General features: G+C 47.3%; 2 protein-coding genes across 2 annotated transcripts in view; one reads left to right on the plus strand and one right to left on the minus strand.

Moving 5' to 3' along the window:
* Nucleotides 1-7,809, plus strand: part of CCDC63 (coiled-coil domain containing 63) — a 36,067-nt gene extending 28,258 nt beyond the window's left edge. The window contains exons 9-12 of the mRNA XM_010599900.3: nucleotides 2,863-2,937; nucleotides 5,670-5,862; nucleotides 6,803-7,006; nucleotides 7,583-7,809. Coding sequence (XP_010598202.3) covers nucleotides 2,863-2,937; nucleotides 5,670-5,862; nucleotides 6,803-7,006; nucleotides 7,583-7,707 — 597 coding nt within the window. The 3' untranslated portion in view covers nucleotides 7,708-7,809. The remainder of the gene's footprint in view (nucleotides 1-2,862; nucleotides 2,938-5,669; nucleotides 5,863-6,802; nucleotides 7,007-7,582) is intronic.
* Nucleotides 7,810-10,550: 2,741 nt separating this feature from the next.
* Nucleotides 10,551-19,929, minus strand: MYL2 (myosin light chain 2). The gene is made up of 7 exons (XM_064272196.1): nucleotides 19,862-19,929; nucleotides 18,428-18,517; nucleotides 15,544-15,619; nucleotides 13,501-13,605; nucleotides 12,849-12,927; nucleotides 12,715-12,763; nucleotides 10,551-10,885 (listed from the first exon to the last, which is right to left on the minus strand). The coding sequence occupies exons 1-7, from the start codon at nucleotides 19,862-19,864 to the stop codon at nucleotides 10,787-10,789; spliced, it is 501 nt and encodes a 166-aa protein (XP_064128266.1). The 5' UTR covers nucleotides 19,865-19,929; the 3' UTR covers nucleotides 10,551-10,786.
* Nucleotides 19,930-21,174: the final 1,245 nt, after the last annotated feature.

A 21,174-nucleotide genomic window follows, 5' to 3' on the forward strand; every position in this document is an offset into this window, starting at 1 on the left:
AAAAAAAAGCCACAGAACATTTTTGTTTAAATCCATGTCATGAATTAGTATAAAAAACATAACATGGAGCGGTCCTGGATGAAGGTGGGTGTGGGAGTGGGCTTTGGTGGGGATGCCTGGGACCTTACTTTTTGCCGTCTTGTGGCCCATCTCAGTTATATTAAAAACAAAACAAACAAACAAAACAAACAAACCAGGATTTGGATTCCAGCATCTGACTTTACCCGTAGAGCTGGGGTCAAAGGTTGTAAACCGGGACCCCTGACTGAACCCAACCTTCTTTTGCTTGGTCCCCCTCCCCCTAATTAAAAAAAATAAATTCTTAATTAGTTGCCAAGGTTAAAAAAAAAAACCAAAATATTCCACCTGAAAATCTGAATTCTAATTTCTCCGGGAAAACGAGAGCTGACAGTTCTCGGCCACATTCCGCTGGAAGTAGAGTGCAGCTGCCCCCATAAAAAGCCCCACTTTCCCCATTCCCCATGGTCGGGTACGTTCCCTTCCGCGCCCGCAAGGTCCTTGCGGACCTTGGAGTTTGCGACCTCCAGTTAGGCGCGCCACCACTGCCCTCTGGCGGCCATCTTCGGGATTGCAGGGAAGGGTCTCCGTCTTTGCAGGCAGGCGATCTGAAAGGATGGTCCAGGTGGGGCTGGGAGTGGGCAGCGCCCTGGATTCTCATTTTCCAGGCAAGAGCACTTTTCTAGTCCTGGTGGGATGATGAGGATAAGCCATACCAGAGGGTTGTGAGGACACCCCAAATTTGGAAGAATCCCATCACCTGGACATAAAAACAACCAACAAAGAAAAAAAAAAACTGGTTGCCATTGAGTGGATTTCAACTTACAGCAATCCGATAGGACAGAGTAAAACGGCCCCATAGGGTTTCCAAGGCTGTAATCTGTATGGAAGCAGACTACCACATCCGTCTTTCTTTGGTGGGTTTGGACCACCAACCTTGAAGTTAGCAGCCGAGCACTTACTCCCTGTACCACCTGGACATAGCATGGGTTAATCTTCTTAGTAGAGTCACTTTATGTCTTTTTTTTTTTCCTTTAAAGATTGGAAGGCTTATATCTTTATTTTTTCCAATATATATATATTTTTTATGATTAGAAAGATAATACACACTCCTTTGGGAAAATGTCAGCAATTCGGATAAATGTAAAGAGAAAGTGAAAATCAGGGAAACATCGCCACACAGAAAGTGAAAATCAGGGAAACATCGCCACACAGACGGAATCCCCATCAGCACGTTGGTGACATCATTTGATGAAGCAGTGTGCACGCACACACACACAGACCCACACAGACATAGACACACACACACCCAGATGTCCATTTATTACAATGGGATCATTACGAGTTGGTTCATGCTGTTTCGTAAGTATTTTTTTCAACAATATAGCATAGATATCGGCCAACATTTTCTATATTCTTTGTCATAGCTTCTGGGAACCTTGGATCCTCTGTGTTAGAATTGCGGGGTGCTTCTTGAAAAAACAGACTCCCCAGGTCCTATCCCATACCTTGGTGTTGTTGTTAGGTGCCATTGAGTCGATTTTAACTCACAGTGACCTCATGTGACAGAGTAGAATTTCCCCCATAGGATTTTCTAGGCTATATATATTTTTAATCTTTATAGAAGCAGACGGCCAGGTCTTTCTCCCTCAGAGTTGCTGGGTGGGTTCGAACTGCCAATTTTTCAGTTAGCAGCCAAGTGCTTAACCGTTGTGCCACCAGGTCTCCTTTTGCATACCTACAGACCCAGATTTTCTGAGGATGGGCCAGGAATCCGCGTCTTGACCATATTTTTATTTGAGATCCCCTCCCCCAATTATATGAATGTACCATCATTGATGTAACCACTTCCTACCGGTAGACATTTAGGTTCTTGTAACTGGGGGCCGTTATAGATAATAACACATCGGACAGCCTTGAACTCCCATCTGTGCCCACTTGTCCTGTTATCTCCATAGGACAGATTAATTGAGATGGAATTGTCAAGGACTGTGTGCCCTTTACATTTCAACAAGTTGCTCTAGCTCATTGGTTCTCGAAGTGGGTCACCTAGCAACAGCATCAGAATCCCCTGAGAACTTGTTAGAAATGCAGTTTCTTGGCCCCATCCTAGATCTACAGGATCGGAAACTGGGGGTGGGCCCAGCACTCTGTTTTTACAAGCCTTGCAGGTGATTCTGACTCACTGTAGCTTGAAAACCCTTACTCTTGAGCTGCAGCTTCCAATATCGCACCTACTAGCCTCGTATGACTAGTGTTCAGATTAATTACAAATACCCTACCGTACCTACCAGTTACTGTGGAGTTGATTCTGGCTTGTGGTGACCCCTTGTGTGAGTTTTTGGAAGTAGATCTCCAGGCCTTTCTTCCAAGGCTCCTCTGGGTAGACTCGAACCGCCAACCTTTCACTTGATCACTGAGCAAGTTAACCGTTTGCACCACTCAGTGACTCCCCAATTAAAATTAAACAAAAATTTCAGATCATTCCTCAGGGGCACTAGCCACATTTCAAGCGTTCTCCACGCGCATGTGGCTGGTGGTTATGGTACTGGGAAGAGCAGACAGAACATTTTTACCATTCCAGAAAATTCTATTGATTGCAATGTTCTAGAAAATTCTCCAGAAAACATGAACCACCGACCTTTCCATGCCCTCATCCTCTTTTTAATTAAGAAACATCAGGAAGGACCTCCATAGGCATCATTGGAGCCCAAGGATTCTGGGGCTCCTGGAAACGAATGATTTAAATCCCTAACACCTCGTTGAGGTGCAGGCTTATTTTCAGGGTGTGCTGAGGGAGGGGAGCGTCCACTCTTCCTCATGGTCTGGTTCTCTCCCGAGCAGGACGAGATCATCCTCCTGAGATCCCAGCAGAAATCTTCCCACGATGACAGCCGTTCAGCCTTGAAACTCCTAGAGGTAAGAACAGTGCAGGGTAGGGAGGGAGGTGGGCCACTCCATTGTCTGTCTGTCTGTCAGGCAGGCTGTCAGTTGGTTATCAGGAGCAGTAAAATATCTGTTCCATTACCTGCCACCGACTTGGATGTATCTGAACAGGTCCTGAACCCCTGGCATAAGCAGCCTTTGGTACAGGTATTGCCTCAGAATTTTGTCCCTAGGGCTTCTCCATCCATTTTAAAGCCCTGCCTCCCCTCAGCCCAGGCGCATGGACTGGCTCCTATAAGACATCACTCTGCTTCAGTCTTTTCTTCTCTCTCCCCTTTGACCTGCTTGTGCCCTGTTCTCTGTCAATAATAGTAATTGCAAACATATCTTGAGCAATTACTGCATACCAGACACTGGGCTATGTGCTTTGCTTGCACTATCTCATTTAATCCTGACAACAACCCTATGAAGCAGGTGCTGTTGATCTCTACGTTTTACAGATGAGGAAACTGAGGTTCAAGAGGTAAATTCACTTGACCAACATCATGGAGCCGGGATAGTATATGAGCTTTGAATTATATTCAGCTGCAAGTAACCTCCAAACCCACTGCTATCGAGTCAATTCTGACTCATAGGAACCCTATAGGACCAAATAGAACTGTCCCATAGGGTTCACAAGTTTGTAATCTTTACAAAAGTAGACTGCCACATCTTTATCCCACAGAGCAGCTGGTGGGTTCAAACCACTGACTGTTTGGTTAGGAGCTGAGAGCTTTTACCACTGTGCCACCAGGCCCCCTTGGGACCAAAATAACAGTGGCTTAAGCAACGTAGAAGTTTATTTACTTTGTGAAGAAATAAGTCAGGAGATGGGTAGGTTGATGGCTTTACGATGACATCAGCATCCTAAGCTGCCTTTTTTTTTTTTTTTTGCCATCCTTAGTATGTGGCTTCCACTCCCAAGGCTGCCTCTTGGTTGCAATATGGCTACCACAGGTTCCGCCATCACATCTACATTCCAAGCATGAAGGTGCCATCAAGTTGGTTCCAACTCATAGGGACTCTATCAAAAATAAATAAATAAATAAAACCAAACCCATTGCTGTTGAATCCGACTCATAGCAACCCTATAGGATAGAGTAGAACTGCCCCATAGAGTTTCCAAGGAGTGCCTGGTGGAGTCCAACTGTCGAGCCTTTAGGTTAGCACTTAACCATTATGCCACCAGGGTTTCCAGGGACCCTATAGGGGAGGCAAAAAAGGCCTCTCTAGCAGAGTCAGCCACCTTACAAGTACTTCCTCAGAAGTCCAGACCAACAACTTCTGTGTTTAGATATCATTGGACATACCTTTTGCAAGGGAGGATTGGAAATAACGTAGCTGGAGACATTGCCACCCCAAATACAACCAGTTTTGTTATTAAGCATAAGAGGGGAATAAACATTGTATATCAATATCTACCAAAGATATGAGCTCAGAGAGTCCAGCTCCAAAGCTCTGCTCTAATTTAGTAGTTCTTGGCCCAGGAACTGTTTCTGGGTCCCCTCCTTCTCTCTGTGGCTTGTTTTGTCCTCCTTGGCAAGCACCCTTACGCCTGGTGGACAGGGATGGCGGTGCCATTCTCTGATGGGTCACTGGGGGGCAGCAAAGTACATGCTCAGCTAGGTACCTGCCAGGGCCTGAGGCACAGGGAATCACAGGTTTCCAAGCTGGACCCAGGCCTGGGGAGACCCTCCTCAACTGGGCACATGCCTGGGTGCCCCAGGACCTTTGGTTTCCAAGGAGAGGCTGGTGGATTCGAGCTGCCAACCTTTTTATTGGCAGCCGAGCTGTTAACCACTGAGCCACCAGGGCTCCCCTGCAGAGATTACAGCCTAGGAAATCCCATGGTTTCCTAAGACAGTCCTGTTCCGTCCTGTACAGTTGTGATGAGTTGGAATCGACTCAATGGCACACAACAACAACAGTAGGTACCCAATTCTTAGGGCTGTGAAAGTTGAATAAAATCACGCATGTTTACATTTGGCACACAGCAGGGCTGAGAGTTGTAAACGTAGTTATTGTTGCTTTTTATCATGTAAGTTAGTAAAACACCTGGAATCAATATCACCTTGTTAATAAATGAGTTACTACCAATTGGAGTGTAGCCCACGATCAAGTACGTATATGAACTCAGTACAAGGTCACTTTTCTTCTCTGAATTCAATATTCCTCATGTGAAAAATGGGGCAATGGTGAGGCTGAGCTGAGACAATGTACATAAAGAGCCTGGAGCATCTAGGGTGCTGGACACATTAACAGAGAAGGTTATTTTCTCAGCCTGACCAGGTGACCTTTTAAAAAATTATGTGATTTTTTTTTTTAACCATGTGACCTTTTATTGCATCTTTGTAACAGGAGGGCAGCTCTGCCTGCCCAGTGAGGAATTTTTAGTCCTGGGAACTGAATATTCTAGTAGCCAGGAGGAGGAAGCCGCCCGGTGTGGTGGTTATGGAACTAAGTTTAAATCTTAGCTTTGTACTCTCATAGCTGTGTGCCTCGGAGCCTGTTGCCTCACTGGGAAATTTTTTATTTCATTTGTTAAAAATGCTGGTTGAGGCCCATTAATTTGGTCTCGCATTTCCTCAGAGGCTTGAAACCCTATAATTTGGAGACCCTACCCCCGGAGGGTCCCAAAGCCCCCTTTGCACTGCAAGTTCCTGTGGTGGGCTGAGCCCAGAGTGTCAGCCTGGCTGACCTTGGTGGGAACCGGAATCTGTCACCAGGAGAAACTGAAGAAGACCACAGAGGAGGCGGACGGGTATGAGAAGGACTACAAGGAGATCAGCAAGACCTTGGACTACCTCAAGAACTCGGTGGAAAATCTGTTCAGGAAAATCAGGTGTGACGCCACCAAGATCCTGGTGCAGCTAGGGGAGACGGGGAGAATCACCGACACCAATCTTCCGCAGTATTTTGGTGAGTCAAGTGTGGGCCTGTGAGGCCCTTGGGTACCATTTACAGAATGTTCCGTGACCAGGCATGGGGACTTGTTCTTCTGGAAGCAGTGAGCTTGGTGGTAAGCGTGTGGGCACTAAAGCCAGCCAGCATGGGTTCAAATCCAAATTTTAATGTAATCCAGTGTTTCTTGACTGTGTTTTTATTGTCGTTCCCCTCTCTTGCCTACTCGCCAGAAACCTTTTTAGATATTCTTTTCCTAATTGCCTCATCCATGAAATGTTAATACCATGGATATGTTGTGTACCTGTTTATGTACTGTATGGGTATCTGCTTTGTACATAAAGACTCAGATCTGTGTATCTCCACCTCTATCTCTGTACCTATCTATCTATCCCCTTAAGCACCAAATTTCGCCCCCAGGGGTGATATTGGAGTCCTTGGGTGGTGCAAATGGTTAAGTGCTCAGCTACTGACTGAAAGGTTAGAGGTTCGAATCCACCCAGAGGTACCTCAGAAGAAATGCCTGGCAATCTAATTCCAAAAGGTCATAGCCATTGAAAACCCTATGAAGCGCAGTTTTACTCTGACACACATGGGGTCGCCATAAGTCGGAATCGACTCCATGGTAACCGGTAGGGGTGATATGGCCTCCTCTGAGAATGCATGGTGTAACCTTGTCCTTATAGGGGCTAAGTGGGGGAGAATCACTTCCTGTCCCTTCCTTTCCTCTCCAGCAGGGTACGCCCCTCCCCAGGATTTCCCCCAGGCAGGCGTGGATTACCCAATAAACAAGGTGAACCTGGGTTTATTTGTGCTTATTTACTAACCTATAGTGAACAGTAAGCACAAATAAACTCATGTCTATCTTGCTTACTGGGTGAGTCTCATGCCTTAACCTGGCCCTGCCCTCAGGGGCCAGTCTCCTGGCTGCCATCTTGGTATGCTTGTATCTTTCCAGCCATCATTGAAAAGAAGACCAATGACTTGCTGCTGTTAGAGGCTTACAGACGGGTCCTGGAAGTGGAAGGGGCGGAGACAGAGACACCGCCACCCTTCCTCAACCCTTTCTGGGGTGGCTCTGCTTTCCTCAAGCCAGCGGAAGCCGCCAAGGTCATCCCCCCGGTGTTCGGGTCGGACATCCTCAGTGAGAGGTTGGATGATTGTGAGTTCCCTTTCCGTCCTCGTCTGTGCAGGCCTCTGGGTCGGGGCTCCTGAGACGTGTGTGCCTTCAGGGTTGGGGGTGCCGTGTCCAGGTGCCCAAGAGGTGCTGCAGTGTTGAGCCTCAGTTTCCCCCTCTTTATGAGGCCTCATTGGCCCATCAGTTCCATTGGATACCATCTTGGCTGTGGCCACTTGATGTGGTTCATGTGGAGAGTTTTCTCCCTGGGACACAGCTAGTGACCCAGGCACAGGCCCCAAAGCTTGTATCCTGGATACTTTTAAAAATCACAATGACTTTGTGACCGTTTAAAATAAACCTTAAAATACCCAAATTTTATAAGTTGGCAAGTTAGCAGCCACACTAGATTCTCTGATCCCATTACTCACCCTTACCCTATGCTCTTGACTCCTACACCATTCCTAATCCCTTCTGCTTCCATGACCCCCAACCAGGCTTGGCCATCCCAATCATGGGCAGCCGGGAAGGGGGCAGAGAGGCACTGTCCCTGGGAAGGAAGCTTCTGGTGTTGAGTTAGAGTTCCAAGCTCCTCCCATAATCACACTGTGTTTGTTGCAGATGATCAGCCACTGAACCACAAAAGCCTTCGGCAGCTGGTGCTGGACCACTACAAAGCAAGGGAGTCTCGAAATCTGCCCTTGGACAGCATTGCTGAGAAGAGCGACCTGAAAAGGAGAAGCTAACAGGCTGCAATGGATGGTTCTGAATTTGTACCATAACCAGAGAGTAAATGTTTTGTTCCGTAACCTCAGTGCCTGCGCACACTCTGTACTAGGAGACTTGGGGTGTTGGGAGCTACCTTGGGGCGGTTGAAGAGCCAAGAAGTAGAGCAGGGTCCTAGCTCAGAGAAGGGTTGTGTTCGAAAATTGGTGCAGGAGGCAAGACTTGTGTTGGGGTCCACACGGCCACAAAGACCTCTGAAGCGGGGCCAGCACCGGCCACACCCAAGAGCCCGTGTTTCCCCCAGTGAAGAAGTGACGGAGTGAGGGGCAAAGTTTAGGGGCCACGTTGGAGCTGAGATACTGAGCAGCAGACTCCAGAATCACACAGGGTGTGGCAACCGAACACAGGCAGGACTGGGATCCACAGAGGGGACAGTGGGTGTGGGGGCTACCCTCTCCGACCGGCCGGCCACCCCCCAGGGCAGAAGGGCACTACCACCTCCCTGCTTATGTCCATCCTCTCTGCATCTCTCTGGCTCTCTCCTCTCTGTCCCTGTCTGCCCCTCCTCTCTGTTCCTCTTCTCCCTGTCTCTTCTCTTTTGTCTCTCTGTTTCTGCCTCTCCAGCATGTAGAATTGCATCTGGCTGTGCCTGTCTATAGACAGGTGTGGTCTCCCTGTGAAACAAGCAGGGGTCCCTCCTGGGGTTGGAAATTGGGGGTAGAGTGGGCCTAGAGGGGGTGGTGCTTTCTCTCACCTGGTGGCCTGGCTCCGGGCCCACACCTGCCTCAGGAACCTGAGGCTGGAGACCCAGGAGCTAGAGAGGAGGCTTGGAAAGCAGGTGCCCCGAGCATGGGCATGCCTCTTTCTGTGTGTCAGTGTCAGTGTGTTTATGTGTGTATGTCTATGTGGCAGTGTGTCTTTGTGTGTCATTGTATATCTGTTTCTGTGCATGGGTGTCTGTGTGTCTTTGTGCGTGTATCTTTGTATGTGTGTGTCATCGTGTGTCTGTATGTTTGTGTGTCTGTTTCTGTGCGTCTGTTTCCATGTGTGTCATTGCGTGTCTGTTTCTGTGTGTGTCTATGTCTGTTTCTGTGTGTGTCATTGTGTGTCTGTTTCTCTGCGTGTGTGTCATTGTGTGTTTCTGTGCATATGTGTGTCTGTGTCATTGTGTGTTTGTTTCTGTGTCCTTTGTGTGTGTCATTGTGTGTTTCTGTACGTGTGCGTGTCTGTGTCTGCTTCTGTGCATGTGTCTGTGTCTGTGTGTGTCATTGTGTTTGTATGCATGCGTGTGTGTCTGTTTCTGTGTGTGTGTCTGCTTCTGTGTGTGTGTGTGTATCAGTGCCTGTTTGTGTGTGTGTGTGTCTGCTTCTGTGCGTGTGTGTGTTCATGTCTCTGTGTACCTCTTCTGGATGAGCGTGTCGCTGTGCCGCTGTGTCGAGGTGTCTGGCTCTGAACGTCAGGCAGCGCTTAACCAGTGACCTGAGCCATGTCTGCTCTGCCGCAGCCCTGGGTGGCAGGTTCTCAGCTGGGCTGTGTCTGGAGAGAATGGAGGGCTGGGGGACATGGGTCACTGTATAGTGGGGCCCTGACTCCCCTGGGTCCCTGCTCACTCAGCTCATTGCTGGCTTTGATGGGGCCTGGCTTCCTAGCAGCCAGATTGTAGTTGTAGTGATGGGCTTACCCCAAGCTCCCTTGGAAGTGGGATGGTTGCTATCCTTTAGCCTTGAATACTCGCTCCAGTTCTGACTCCTACTGCCAGCTGGACCCTCTCTGTGACCTCAGCCGCCACTCCCATATCCAACTTAGGCTCTTTGTCTTAATCATTCTGTCTGCATCTTGATTTCCTGGGATTCTCTTCAAAACTTATTAGAGTACCTGACATTCACTCCCTCTTTTTCCAGAACAACATCTTGGTTGGTTTTCCTTTTCGGAACCAACCCTCCCTCTTTGAGGCCAAATTGGGGAGGGGGGAGAGCAGTTTCAACCCTAGCGTGAGGGTTAATCATGTGACCCAGGTCTGTCAATCAGAGCACTGCACCTGCCAGTCCACAGTGATTGGTTCCGGGTTGATTCATGGGCCCCAAAGACATCCCTTGAGGCCCTGTGCTGGAATTTGTGTGGATCTGGAGAGAGAAACATGCACTCTTTCCACGAGGGTTGCTGAGGGGATAGCCAGGAGTTGGGAGCTGCTGGGAGCCATCTTGTTGAGCTCCTGGATACAGCTGTGTCTGAAACCCTTGGACTTCTTATTTGTGTGAGCCAATTTGTTTAACTTGGGATTCTTGCAACCAAAACAGACCCAAATGCTTCAATGATGACTTTAGTCACTCAAAAGCAAGAGTCAACTCACACCCAGGTCCTGTTGCTGGACCCCAGCCTGAGTCAGAAATCATTGCATGCCCCTCCCCCAATTTGTCAGGAAGGAAGTATAGACAACTTCTACTCTATCTGAAGTTAGAAATTAATCTCTTATGATTAATGAATATGATTTTTGAAAAGTGAGCCTTATGTGTGTGGGGCTCCTTTCCGTCCATTTAACATGGGACCAATCTAAGCGTATCCATGGGAGAAACATTCCGATGGCATCCTAAAAGAAAGGATGCCCTGGAATCTAGGCTCTCTACCTGCTTGAGCTCTTTGGAAGGAAGCACTGTGGTCATCCAGTTAACAGTCTAGTAAAATGTGGCCCTTGATAAAATAGTCCTGAATGGCTGCCGGGGGCTATTATAAATAAAAAGTCATGATGATTCAATAACAGTGACATCAGGGCCACTGCCAGCTCATATGTCACCTTTGGGAGAATGAGCATGGGGCCTCCCTTCTTCAAGGCACTTCTATCTGTCAGAAAAATGTCATAACCAAATACACAACCTCCTGTTTATTTGAACTTGGCCTCTGGATAGATTTCCGTCTGCAGGATGGGTGGCCAAGTGGTACGTATCAGCCACAGGCTGTAAAGAAGATGGAGGTGGATAAATGAGGCAGCCATACAGCTAACAGGCTGGGGGTGGGGATGGTGGTGTTGCCAGACAGAGTGAGATGAGGGCAGGGACCTTGCTCCCCCGAAGACGAGCCCAGGTCAGGAGGTGAGGCCCCCCCTTAATCCTTCTCTTCCCCATGGGTGATGATATGCACCAGGTTCTTGTAGTCCAAGTTGCCAGTCACATCAGGGGGGAATGCGGCAAACATCTGGTCAATCTGCAGCCAACCGAAAGACACGATGAGGATGATGGGAGGGACTAGGACAGAAGGCTGCATGCAAGCAGGCCAGAGTGGAGAGGCAGCTGGGGGCTGCGGTGGACATGGACATGTGTTCCCTAGACCTCCCCTGAGAAAGGACTTGTTATCCAGCTGCTGCAGAGAGTGCCTCATTCAAGGTCACCCCCTTCCTGGGGCACCCCATAGCCAATAACTGATCTGTGCAGGGGTATAAAGGCCTGGCATCTCAGGACCTCTCCAAAGGGCCATTGTAGCTCCAGGGCTCCCAAGTGTTATCTTCTCCCTCTGCCCACTCCTGAGTCCTTGCCCATCCTCCCACAGGTGTTGATCCCAAGGGCTCTCCCAAATAAACATCCTGTGGGTATGTTTCCAGGGAGCCCAACCTGTGACCATGGGCAGAGATTGCAAACTCAGGTGTCCAGAGGGGCTGGGTGAGTTATGCATGTAATGCAACGGGGCATGGTGGGGACTGTGGCTAAATGGAGACACACATCCCATCTACAGGGGCAGCAATTGCTCAGTGCCAGCCACATGTGGTCACATGGGCAAGGAGGTCTGATCTTCCAGGGGAACTAGAAATCTAGATTTTCTTTTCATATGTGATGTCCTGTTTCAGAAGTACTGACTATTTTAAAGAGTTGGTTAATAGTCGCTAACACTTATATTGCTTTATCACATATCAGTGCTTTACACGTACTGACTCATTAATCCTCACAGTATAAGTTCTATTATTTCCATTTTACATATGAGGAAACTGAGGTACAATGAGGTTAAGGAGCTTGTCCAAATTCACACAGCTGTTGAGCGAAGGCAGGCTTTTTTAACTGCTTGAGTTTTACGTGTGCATGAAAATCTAATCTTTTTAATAAAATGTGAAAATTGATGGAAACAGACCTGAGAAGCTACAGGGGCTATTTTAAATAGTCACTAATATTTAGTAATAATGTTGGCAAAATTACTGCTTGCTTATATGGCACCTTTGGTGAATTGTCAAAAGTGCCCCTTTTTCCAGACACATTACTGCCACCTGCCAGAAAAAGGTCATATATACACTGATTAAAAAAAAAAAAAGTATAACAAGACGATTTACTGCTGGACAACGATTGCAACAAATATAAACCCATGATGTATATTATAAGAGAGGCGTCCCTGAGAGTTGTGCAGTGCACAACCTGCAACACAGTACATGGCAGCACTGCGTGTCACCTTCCCTCAAGCAGGAAATTGATGCATTAACCAGGTCTCTGAAATTTCCATAAATTGCACGGAAGGTAGTACCTGGAGTGAGATGGACCTGGGTTTGAATATTAAAAAAAAAAAACAAAAAAAACCCTGTTGCCATCAAGTCAATTCTGACTCATAGCCACCCTACAGGATAGAGTAGAACTGCCCCACAGGGTTCCTAAGGCTGGAATCTTTATGGAAGCAGAACTACCACATCTTTTTTCCATGGAGCAGCTGGTGGGTTCGAACCACCGAACTTCCAGTTAGCAGTCAAGCGCTTAATCACTGCGCCACCAGGGTTCCTTTTGGGTTCAAATCTAGGCTCTGGCAATTACCATCAGTGTTATGATTTTAAAGCAAATGGCTTTACTTCCCTGGGACTCAGTTTCTCCATCTGTAAAATGAAAATAATACCAGTCCTTACCTCATAGGGTGATTGAAAGAATGAAATAAAGCCTCAAAAGACAAAAGCCGATTCTCCTCTAGGGTGGGTTCAGGGGTGTTTTAGAAAAGGGGGAGAGGAAGCCCCCTGAAGGATGAGCTCAAGAGCCTCAATGTAGGGAGTGTTCGAAGGACCCTGTTACCTCCTCCTTGGAAAACCTCTCGGCCTGGGTGGTCAACATCTCCTGAATGCTGCAGAGAGAGACAAGCAGGTGTGGGTGCCAGGTGTGGGTGGGAGAGCAGGGTGACCCACCCGCTCCCCACAGACCCCACTCACTAAGCAGCCTTGAGCACCCCTTTGCCTTCAGGGTCAAACACCTTGAATGCGTTCAGGATGGTCTCTTCAGGGTCTGCCCCTGAAAACAGAACACAGGGCTCAAATGTGTCATGGGTAGCTGAGAACGAGTGGTACCCCAAATTCCCCCAAGATGAAGGGGCCAGACAAGGAGCCACAGCTTGGGGAAGACCCTGCTTTCCTAGGAGCATCAAGCCTCAGGATTTTGAAAGAGAGATCTAGTCCCTGGGGAAGGGGAGAAAGGTTGAGAACAAACTTCTTTCTGACCACACTCAAGTTCCAATATGAATTTCGACTTATGAAGGCCAAGGTATGAATCCCAGCTCTGGCACTTGCCAGCTGTGTGGCCTCAGGTGAGTGACTTTCTCTCCCTGAGCCTCAGTTTCCTCATCCATAGACTAGGGATCATAATAGAATCCACCTCATAGGTGCTATTCAATGGGGTAAGACACGCTTAGGGAAAGCTTGGAGCAAGGTTAACTGCTGTTAGTATTATTTTTTTCCAATGGTACTTCTGCTTCCTTGAAAGCTACCCATGTTCTGCCAACTCCCATCTGTTCTTCTAGGGCTTCAGTTCATGCCAAAGATGCAGACACACAGACACACACACACACACCGGCATATACGAGCTTACCCTTAAGTTTCTCCCCAAACATTGTCAGGAACACAGTAAAATTTATTGGACCTGGAGCCTCCTTGAGCATTTCATCAATTTCTTCACTTTTCACGTTTACACGCCCTAGAGCAAGAAATACACACTCAGAGATCCTGAGCTGGGAGTGAAACGGCCGACAGGCAGAGGGGCGTCTAAGTTTTGGCAGGTACCACACGTGCCCTGGGCGCCACTTGAGCGGGGTCGGGAGGCGGGGAAGGGGGTGCCACTGAGCGTTTTCTATTAACCATCGCCTGCTGTGAGACATCATTCAGCAAGGTTAAACTAATACTTTCGTATTTGAGAGCCTCCATGCGTCAAGGCAGATGGTGTGATCTTGCTCTGCTGAGTGCAGAAAGAGAAGAAACAAAAATGACTGAGCACACCATAGACCAATTTTCATCCCTGAAAGCAAGAACAGGGGGGGCAGTTGTAATTTTTCTGTCATGCCACAATGTGTTAAGTCAAAGATTAATGAGCTTGACTTGTATTTTTGAGCCGATATTATAGTATGAAGTGGTTAAGTGACATGGCTGCTAACCCGAAGGTTGGCAGTTCAAATCCACCAGCCACTCCTGGGAAACCCTATAGAGCAGTTCTTCTCTGTCTTCTATGGTCGCTATGGGTTGGAACTGACTCTACAGCTACCAGTTTTTTTTTTTTGGTTTATTATGGTACAATTATCTACCATACTTGTCAGATGTTTGGACAGGGGTGCAAAGGCACAGCCAGAGGCGGTAGAGGGGGCACTTGCCCCAGTGTGCAAGTCCAAAGGGGGGTAGAATGACATTCTGAGGTGCCCCAAACATGAGAGATTCCTGATTGAGGCAGCCGGACAAGAGGGGGGAGGTTTCTGCTGAGGCATCGCCACTATCAACATCTATTCATTTTGAAATGGGGGGGGTGCAACTCAGGGATTGCCCCGTGGCGCTCATTACCCCCTCTACGCCTCCGCAGGGGCGCAACTTCCGTGCTTGCTACAGGCGCCGTTTTCTGTAGATATGCCTCTGCCAGTAGGAAACTGTCATTTGCCCTTCCAGGCGTCTGGTATAGGGAATATTCAGAGATGGACGAGCGGGCGCAAAGACTCACAGACCCAGTTGTTCTCAACAGTATTATTTATAATGGCCAGAAAATTGAAACCAACTCAATATCCGATATGGAGAGGGGTTAGTTATTTAAAAAATGGCATCTTCGGAACCTGGAATATTTTATAGATATTTTAATTTTTTAATCAAATGGGCAATGTACATATTATAAATTAGCCCTTCTCAGCTGGAGGTGGAAGAGAGAGATCAGGATTGTGTGGGGGAACTTTTCAAATTATACCTGCTATAATCCTCAGCCTTAGAGATTCTGGTAACCTGCTCTAGCCTCTGCCCTAAGCCCATACAGGACCTTTGTGCAAATTAGAAAAAGCCACCCCTGCTTAAGATACTTTTATGTTCTAAGTATAAACATCTACACTGGCTACAAATGTAACTACCATCCTGTAGAACTGTGCAGTACACCACCTGCACAGCTGTTCATGGCAGCCCTGAGTTCCTGAGGACATAAGGGGTGGGTAGCAGGTTGGGTCTGTATATTTTGAAAAAGCTCCACGCACCCATGTTCACATTCTAGAGAAGTTAAATAAAAATGTTGAAAATATTTACTTGAAAATAACAAAAAACAAAAACCCAGATATGCTTAGAAAGGACTTAGAGGAAGGAGAGTAAAATGTTAAAGACAGAATGTGGCCTTATTCGTAGCGATTGTTTTCTCCTTTATACTTTTCTGAATTTTCCAAGTTTTCTATTGCAATCTGGCATTGCCTTGAAAATCACACAAACATTATTTTAGAAGAAAAATAAAAGATATGTGGAGACTCAGTGTCTCTGAAGTTTGTCTTAAAGGCCAATGTCCGTTGAGCTGCTGATTTGGAAAACGACAGCTGTTGAGCTTGTCTGATGGTCCCGCCTCCCACCCCTCATGGGTATAGGACAGGGAGACTCCTGTGCAGAACTTGGGGTGGGTGTGACGCACCAAGAGCTGCGAAGGTGTCCCTCAGGTCATTCTTGTCAATGAAGCCATCCCTGTTCTGGTCCATGATGGTGAAGGCCTGTGGAAGGTGATGGTTAGCTGGTCAGTGCAGGAGAATTGGGGCAGGGAACCCAAGGGGTTAGGCTAAGGACTGGGGGAAGCGTGTGGGATTCTGGGATTTTCAGGTAGCGTTGCAGGACATTAGATAAAAGAGTCAAAGACTGAAAACAGTCTGGTGGTTCCTCAAAATGTTAAGCTTTGCACGTTACCATATGACCCAGCAGTTCCACTCCTAGGTAGATGTTGCTAGTTGCCATCTAGCGGATTCCGGCTCATGGTGACCCATGCGTTCAGAGTAGAACTGCTCCATGTGGTTTTCAAGGCTGTGACCCTTTCAGAAGTAGATCACCAGGCCTGTCTTCTGAGGCGCCTCTGGGTAGGTTTGAACCGCCAACCTTGCGGCTAGTAGTCAAGTGCTCAACCATTTGTGCCACCCAGGGGACTCCTAGGTATATACCCAAGATAAGTGAAAATGTATATCCACACAAAAACCTGCGCATGAATGTTCATAGCAGCATTCTTTATGATAGCCATAAATGGAAACATCCCCAATGCCCATTGACTAATGAACAGATAAAATACAATATATCCACACAAAGGAATACTACTCAACAATAAAGAGGAATGAAGTTGTGATACACGCTACAACATGGGTGAACCTCCAAAACGTTACACTAAGTAAAAGAAGCCAGACACAAGGGGTCATACATTGTATGAGCCCATTCCTATGAAATGGCAGAATGAATAAATCCATGGAGACAGATAGTAGATTAGTGGTTGCCTAAGGACTGGAGAGAGGTGCTCTCATGGCGCAATGGTTAAGCACTCAGCTGCTAACTGAAAGGTCGTTGGATAGAACCCACCAGCAGCTCTTCAGGGGAAAGATACTGTCAATCTGCTTCGGTAAAGATTTACAGCCTCAGAACCCTACAGGGCGGTTCTACTCTGTCCTACCGTGTTGCTATGAGTCAGAATCAACTCAGTGGCGGTCGGCTTGGTTTGGTTTGGAAGGACTGGAGGGAGGGGATAGGGAGTGACTGCTCGTGGTTATGGGTTCTCTTTGGGGTGATGGAAATGTTCGCAAGTTAGATGTGGTGATGGCTGTAAAACTCTGAATACGCTAAAACCACTGAATTGTACATGTCAATATGGTGAATTTTATGGTATGTGAATTGTATCTCCATAAAGCTATTTTAAGGAGCCCTGGTGGTACAGTGGTTAAGCTGCTAACTGGAAGGTTGGCAGTTCAAACCCACCCAGCAGCTCCAAGGTAGATAGACCTGGAAATTTGCTCCTGTAAAGATTACAGCCTAGAAAACCCTATGGGACAGTTCTACTCTCTCACATGGGGTCGCTATGGGTCGAAATTGACTTGATGGCACCTAACAACAACAACAAAAGCTGTTATTAAAAAGAAAGAGCTAAAGCCTGGGGTCTCATCTGCCTCCCCACCCCTGCAAACCTGGGTTACTTATAAAACAGAGCCAGTTTTTTTTCCCACTGAGCTCCGAGGAAGACTCCAAGAACTTTGTAATGCCCAAGTATTTTACAAATGCAATCTCATCTGTTTTTTTTTTTATCTTTGCTGCAGGTGGTTCCTGAAAGTATTTGCACTCCCTGCCCACACCCCAGCAGCTGATCTCATTCCAGAGGGTGGGGCAGGGCGAGGGAGAACTGGTAGGCATAACTTTCTCCCTGGAAGGTGGCTATTTCAAATTCAGATATGACATTTTTTTCCTAGGCATTTCTCATTCCCTGGTGGCCTATGGGACATGACATTCCTGAGATCTGAATGTTAGTGGGGACAAAAGGCACAAGTGTTCACACCCCATTTGGAAGCCCCAAATTGTTCCCCCTTTGATATAAAACACACCAGTCTCTTTAGGATTGTTGTTGTTATTAGCTGCACGATGGGGTCAGACTGTTGCGATCCTTAGGGTTTTCATTGGCTGATTTTCGGAAGTGGGTCATAAGGCCTTTCTTCCTAGTGTATCTTAGTCTGGAAGCTCCGCTGACACCTATTTGGCATCATAATAACACGGAAGCCTCCACTGACAGACGGTGCTGGCTGCGCATGAGATGCACTGGCTGGGAATTGGACCCGGGTCTCCCACATGGAGGGTGAGAATTCTACCACTGAACCACCAGGGCCCACCTCTTTAGAATAGGTTTAGCATATCTTTCTCTGAAGGGCCAGGAGAGAGTATGGATGGCTCGGTGAGAGCCATCATGATTGCTGGAAAATTGCCTGTTCTTCTAACCTGTGGTCATCAGCTTAATTTGGTATTTAGGTTTGCTTAACAAGGCACGTTTCCATAAGGGTTTCAAACAGGGCTAGTGCTCAATGATCAAAGACTGTACATTTAAAACGTCAGATGATATTATTTTTCACCTCTCAGATAGGTAAAAACATTTAAAAATATTAATACCCCATGTTGGTGGAGGTGGGGGGAAAAAAAGGCAACTCTCTCCTTTTGGGGCTGTTGGGAGTAGAAATTGATAGTGTTTCTGGGAGCAATTTAGTCATGGTTAATGTGCTTGGCTGCTAACCAAAAAGGTGACAGTTTGAATCAACCCAGAGGCACCTAGGAAGGAAGGCCTGGCAATCTACTTCCAGAAAAAATCAGCCAATGAAAACCTTGTGTTGCACAGTTCTACTCTGAGACGCATGCGGGTCGCCATAAATTGGAGTTGACTAGTCAGCAACCTGTTTTGTAGGATAAAGACGTCTAATCAGTAGGTCCCTGCTGGGAGTATGGAATGAGGGAGAGGTTCTCTCGAATGGGTGAGAATTTCCATCCAGAAAGATTTCAACAGCAGCACCCACCTCCTTAAATTCCTGGATTTGGGTCTGTTCAAACATGGAGAAGACGTTGGAGTTGGCGCCCTCTGCTCTCTTCTTGGCTTTCTTAGGTGCCTAGGAAAGAGGAGGCATTGATGGAAAGAGTATAAGGCTGGGAATGAGAAAACTGGGTCAGGCAACTTTGCCCATGTCTCAAGACCTCAGCTGCTCATCAGTAAAATGGGGATACAGTCCCCACACTCATACCCCAAAGGGGGACGCTGGAGGGATAAAAGCACACAAAATAAAGTTTCTCCGGAGCGACCTGGCTCTGGTGAATCTTAAGAGGTAGTGGGTGTTGCTGCAGCTCCTCTGCAGACCAGGAGACGGTGGAGGTTGTGTGTCTCCAGAGAGGAGGCCACACTTACGGATCAGCCTGGGCAGGAACCAGCTGCTTTTATCTTGATGCTTTTTTACAAAAAGCTCAGTAATGCACTGAAGGTGAATTGATTTGGGGAAAAGAAAAAGTCAGGCTCACTGGGCTGTGAAGAATGCCAAAACAAAATGACAGTTTTCAGGGAATTAAAGCTCAACTGCCCCCTGTCCCAACATTCCCTTGATCCAAACAGCCAAGAAATCTCTTCTCTGACTGTCCTGTCTTTGCATCATGCAAACAGTGCAGAGCAGAGCAAGCTGACATCTCTCACCATCTCAGGTCTCTCTGGATTTAAATAATAACATATAACATAAGCAAGCACATAACGCTCAGTATTCTAAGCACTTTACATACATTGTTTCATTTAATCCTCACACGTGCTCTGTCAAGTAGATGCTGTTATTACAGCCTTCATTTTAAGAAGTGGCAACTGAGGCTCAGAGAGGTTAAGCAACCTGCCCAAAGTCACACAGCCCTGCAAAGGCTGAGCCAGAGTTGAACCTGGGCAGTCTGACTCTGGAGTTCATGCTCTTTCCTACACTGACCCTGATTTGGGGCTGGGGGGGAGCTGCTTGGTTTGCAGGAGGGGAGCATCCAACCAAAACAACACAAGGAGAAAGATTTTAAATTTGCAAGTTCAAAAGGTGAACACAAAAAGCTTCTTTTCCCCAGCTGCCTGAACAAGAGCAAAGAATTACAATTTGATCCTTAAAAGCGCTCAATCCCATTTTGCAAGCCCTGGGAGTTATTGATTCCGTGAGAGGTCAGTAGACAAGCCATAAAAAAGCCAACTCTCTTATTTTGTTTCTGTGAGTGCCCAGGGCTGCCGTTATTTGTGGCCTATCGGGGCAAAAAAAAAAAAAATCGGGGCATTGATTGGGGTTCCTCTGGGCACACGCAGCTTTCTGTGTTTTTCCCACAACGGTCTGGGGTCTGGCCCCCCACAGGCGTCGTTCTCCCCCTTCCCTCCTCTTCCTTGCATGTAGATGGTGTCCCAGTCTTTCCCGCCCAGCATCGCTCTCTCCACAGCCCTCACTACTCACCATGGTCGAGAGGACAGTGACAGAACGGCCCCAACACTGCTTCCCCGGAAGAATGCCACCAGTTCGCTGGCTCTCCTCAGCTCAGGAACAATAAATACTTCCTCTCTGTGTTTAAAAATAACCCCATGACCACTTTTGGCAGTAATAGGTGAGGCGGGCACCACCTAAGGGCCCCCCACCCCCACCCCATGCCGTTCTTCTGAAATAACGGCAGCTCACTCCTCACTGGCTGACACGTGAGACCCAAAAAGGCACTCAAGGTTAAATAGATGGCTGCTGGGTCACAGGGAGAGATGCTGCAGGCTTTTTGCAGAGCCGAGGCGGAGTGACACTTGTGCCTGTCAATTTTGAGACAGAAAATGGCAGGGAAAAGAGAATGTTAATGTTCTCTAACATCTTCAGGGAGGGGCCCTACCCCAGGGCCTTTGCACCTGCAGTCTCTTCTACTTGGAGTGCTTTCCCAGCAGATATCTGCATGCTCCCTCCCTCACCTCCTTCAGGTCTTTGCTTAAATGCCACCTTAGTGCGGCCTCTTCTCCCCCCTATTTAAAGCAGCCCCTCACCCCCTTCCCCTCCAAGCTCCCTTCTCCGTTTTGATTTTCTTCATAGCGTTTAGCCCTTCCTGACACACTGTATGGAGCCCTGGTGGAACAGTGGTTAAGAGCTCAGCTACCAACCAAAAGGTCAGCAGTTTGAATCCACTAGGCGCTCCTTGGAAACCCTATGAGGCAGTTCTACTCTGTCCTATAGAGTTGCTGTTAGTTGGCACTGACTTGATGGCAACGAGTTTGGTTGGGTTTTGGAGCATATTGCATTAGTTAGGATTCTCCAGAGAAACAGAACCAATAAGATGGATAGATGGATGACTAGATAGATCTCTACATATTTTATATATATTAATGTGCTCAGCTGCTAACCAAAGTTTGGTGGTTCAAGTCCACCCAGAGGCACTTTGGAAGAAAGGCCTGGCAAACTATTCTGAAAAAATCAGCCACTGAAACCTTATGGAACACACTTCTACTCTAACACATGTGGGGTGGCCATGAATTGGAGTCCACTTGATGACAACTGCTGGTGCTATGTCACAGGTGGGTCAGAATCAGCCAGGAGTCTCTCATCACAGAATCTAATAACGAAAAGAATGTTTAAAAAAAAAAATAAAAAGATGTGCTTTCTTGTACATGCATGTAAACATGTAGATGCATACACACACCCATGTACACGCATACGCACATCCACGCACGTACATGCTCACATGCACACGTGCACATACACAGGTGCACCTGTGGGCACACTCAGTGCACACACACACA

The sequence above is a fragment of the Loxodonta africana genome, chromosome 19, assembly GCF_030014295.1.
Source record: "Loxodonta africana isolate mLoxAfr1 chromosome 19, mLoxAfr1.hap2, whole genome shotgun sequence".
Lineage (NCBI taxonomy): Eukaryota > Metazoa > Chordata > Mammalia > Proboscidea > Elephantidae > Loxodonta > Loxodonta africana.

Excerpts from the sequence above, each read along its gene's own strand:
- MYL2 (XM_064272196.1), bottom strand. Across the intron at positions 12,928-13,500 it reads GTTTGGGGAGAAACTTAAGG|GGGCAGACCCTGAAGAGACC; the intron begins GTAAGCTCGTAT and ends TTCTGTTTTCAG. Across the intron at positions 12,764-12,848 it reads GGGGTGCTCAAGGCTGCTTA|CATTCAGGAGATGTTGACCA; the intron begins GTGAGTGGGGTC and ends CTCTCTCTGCAG.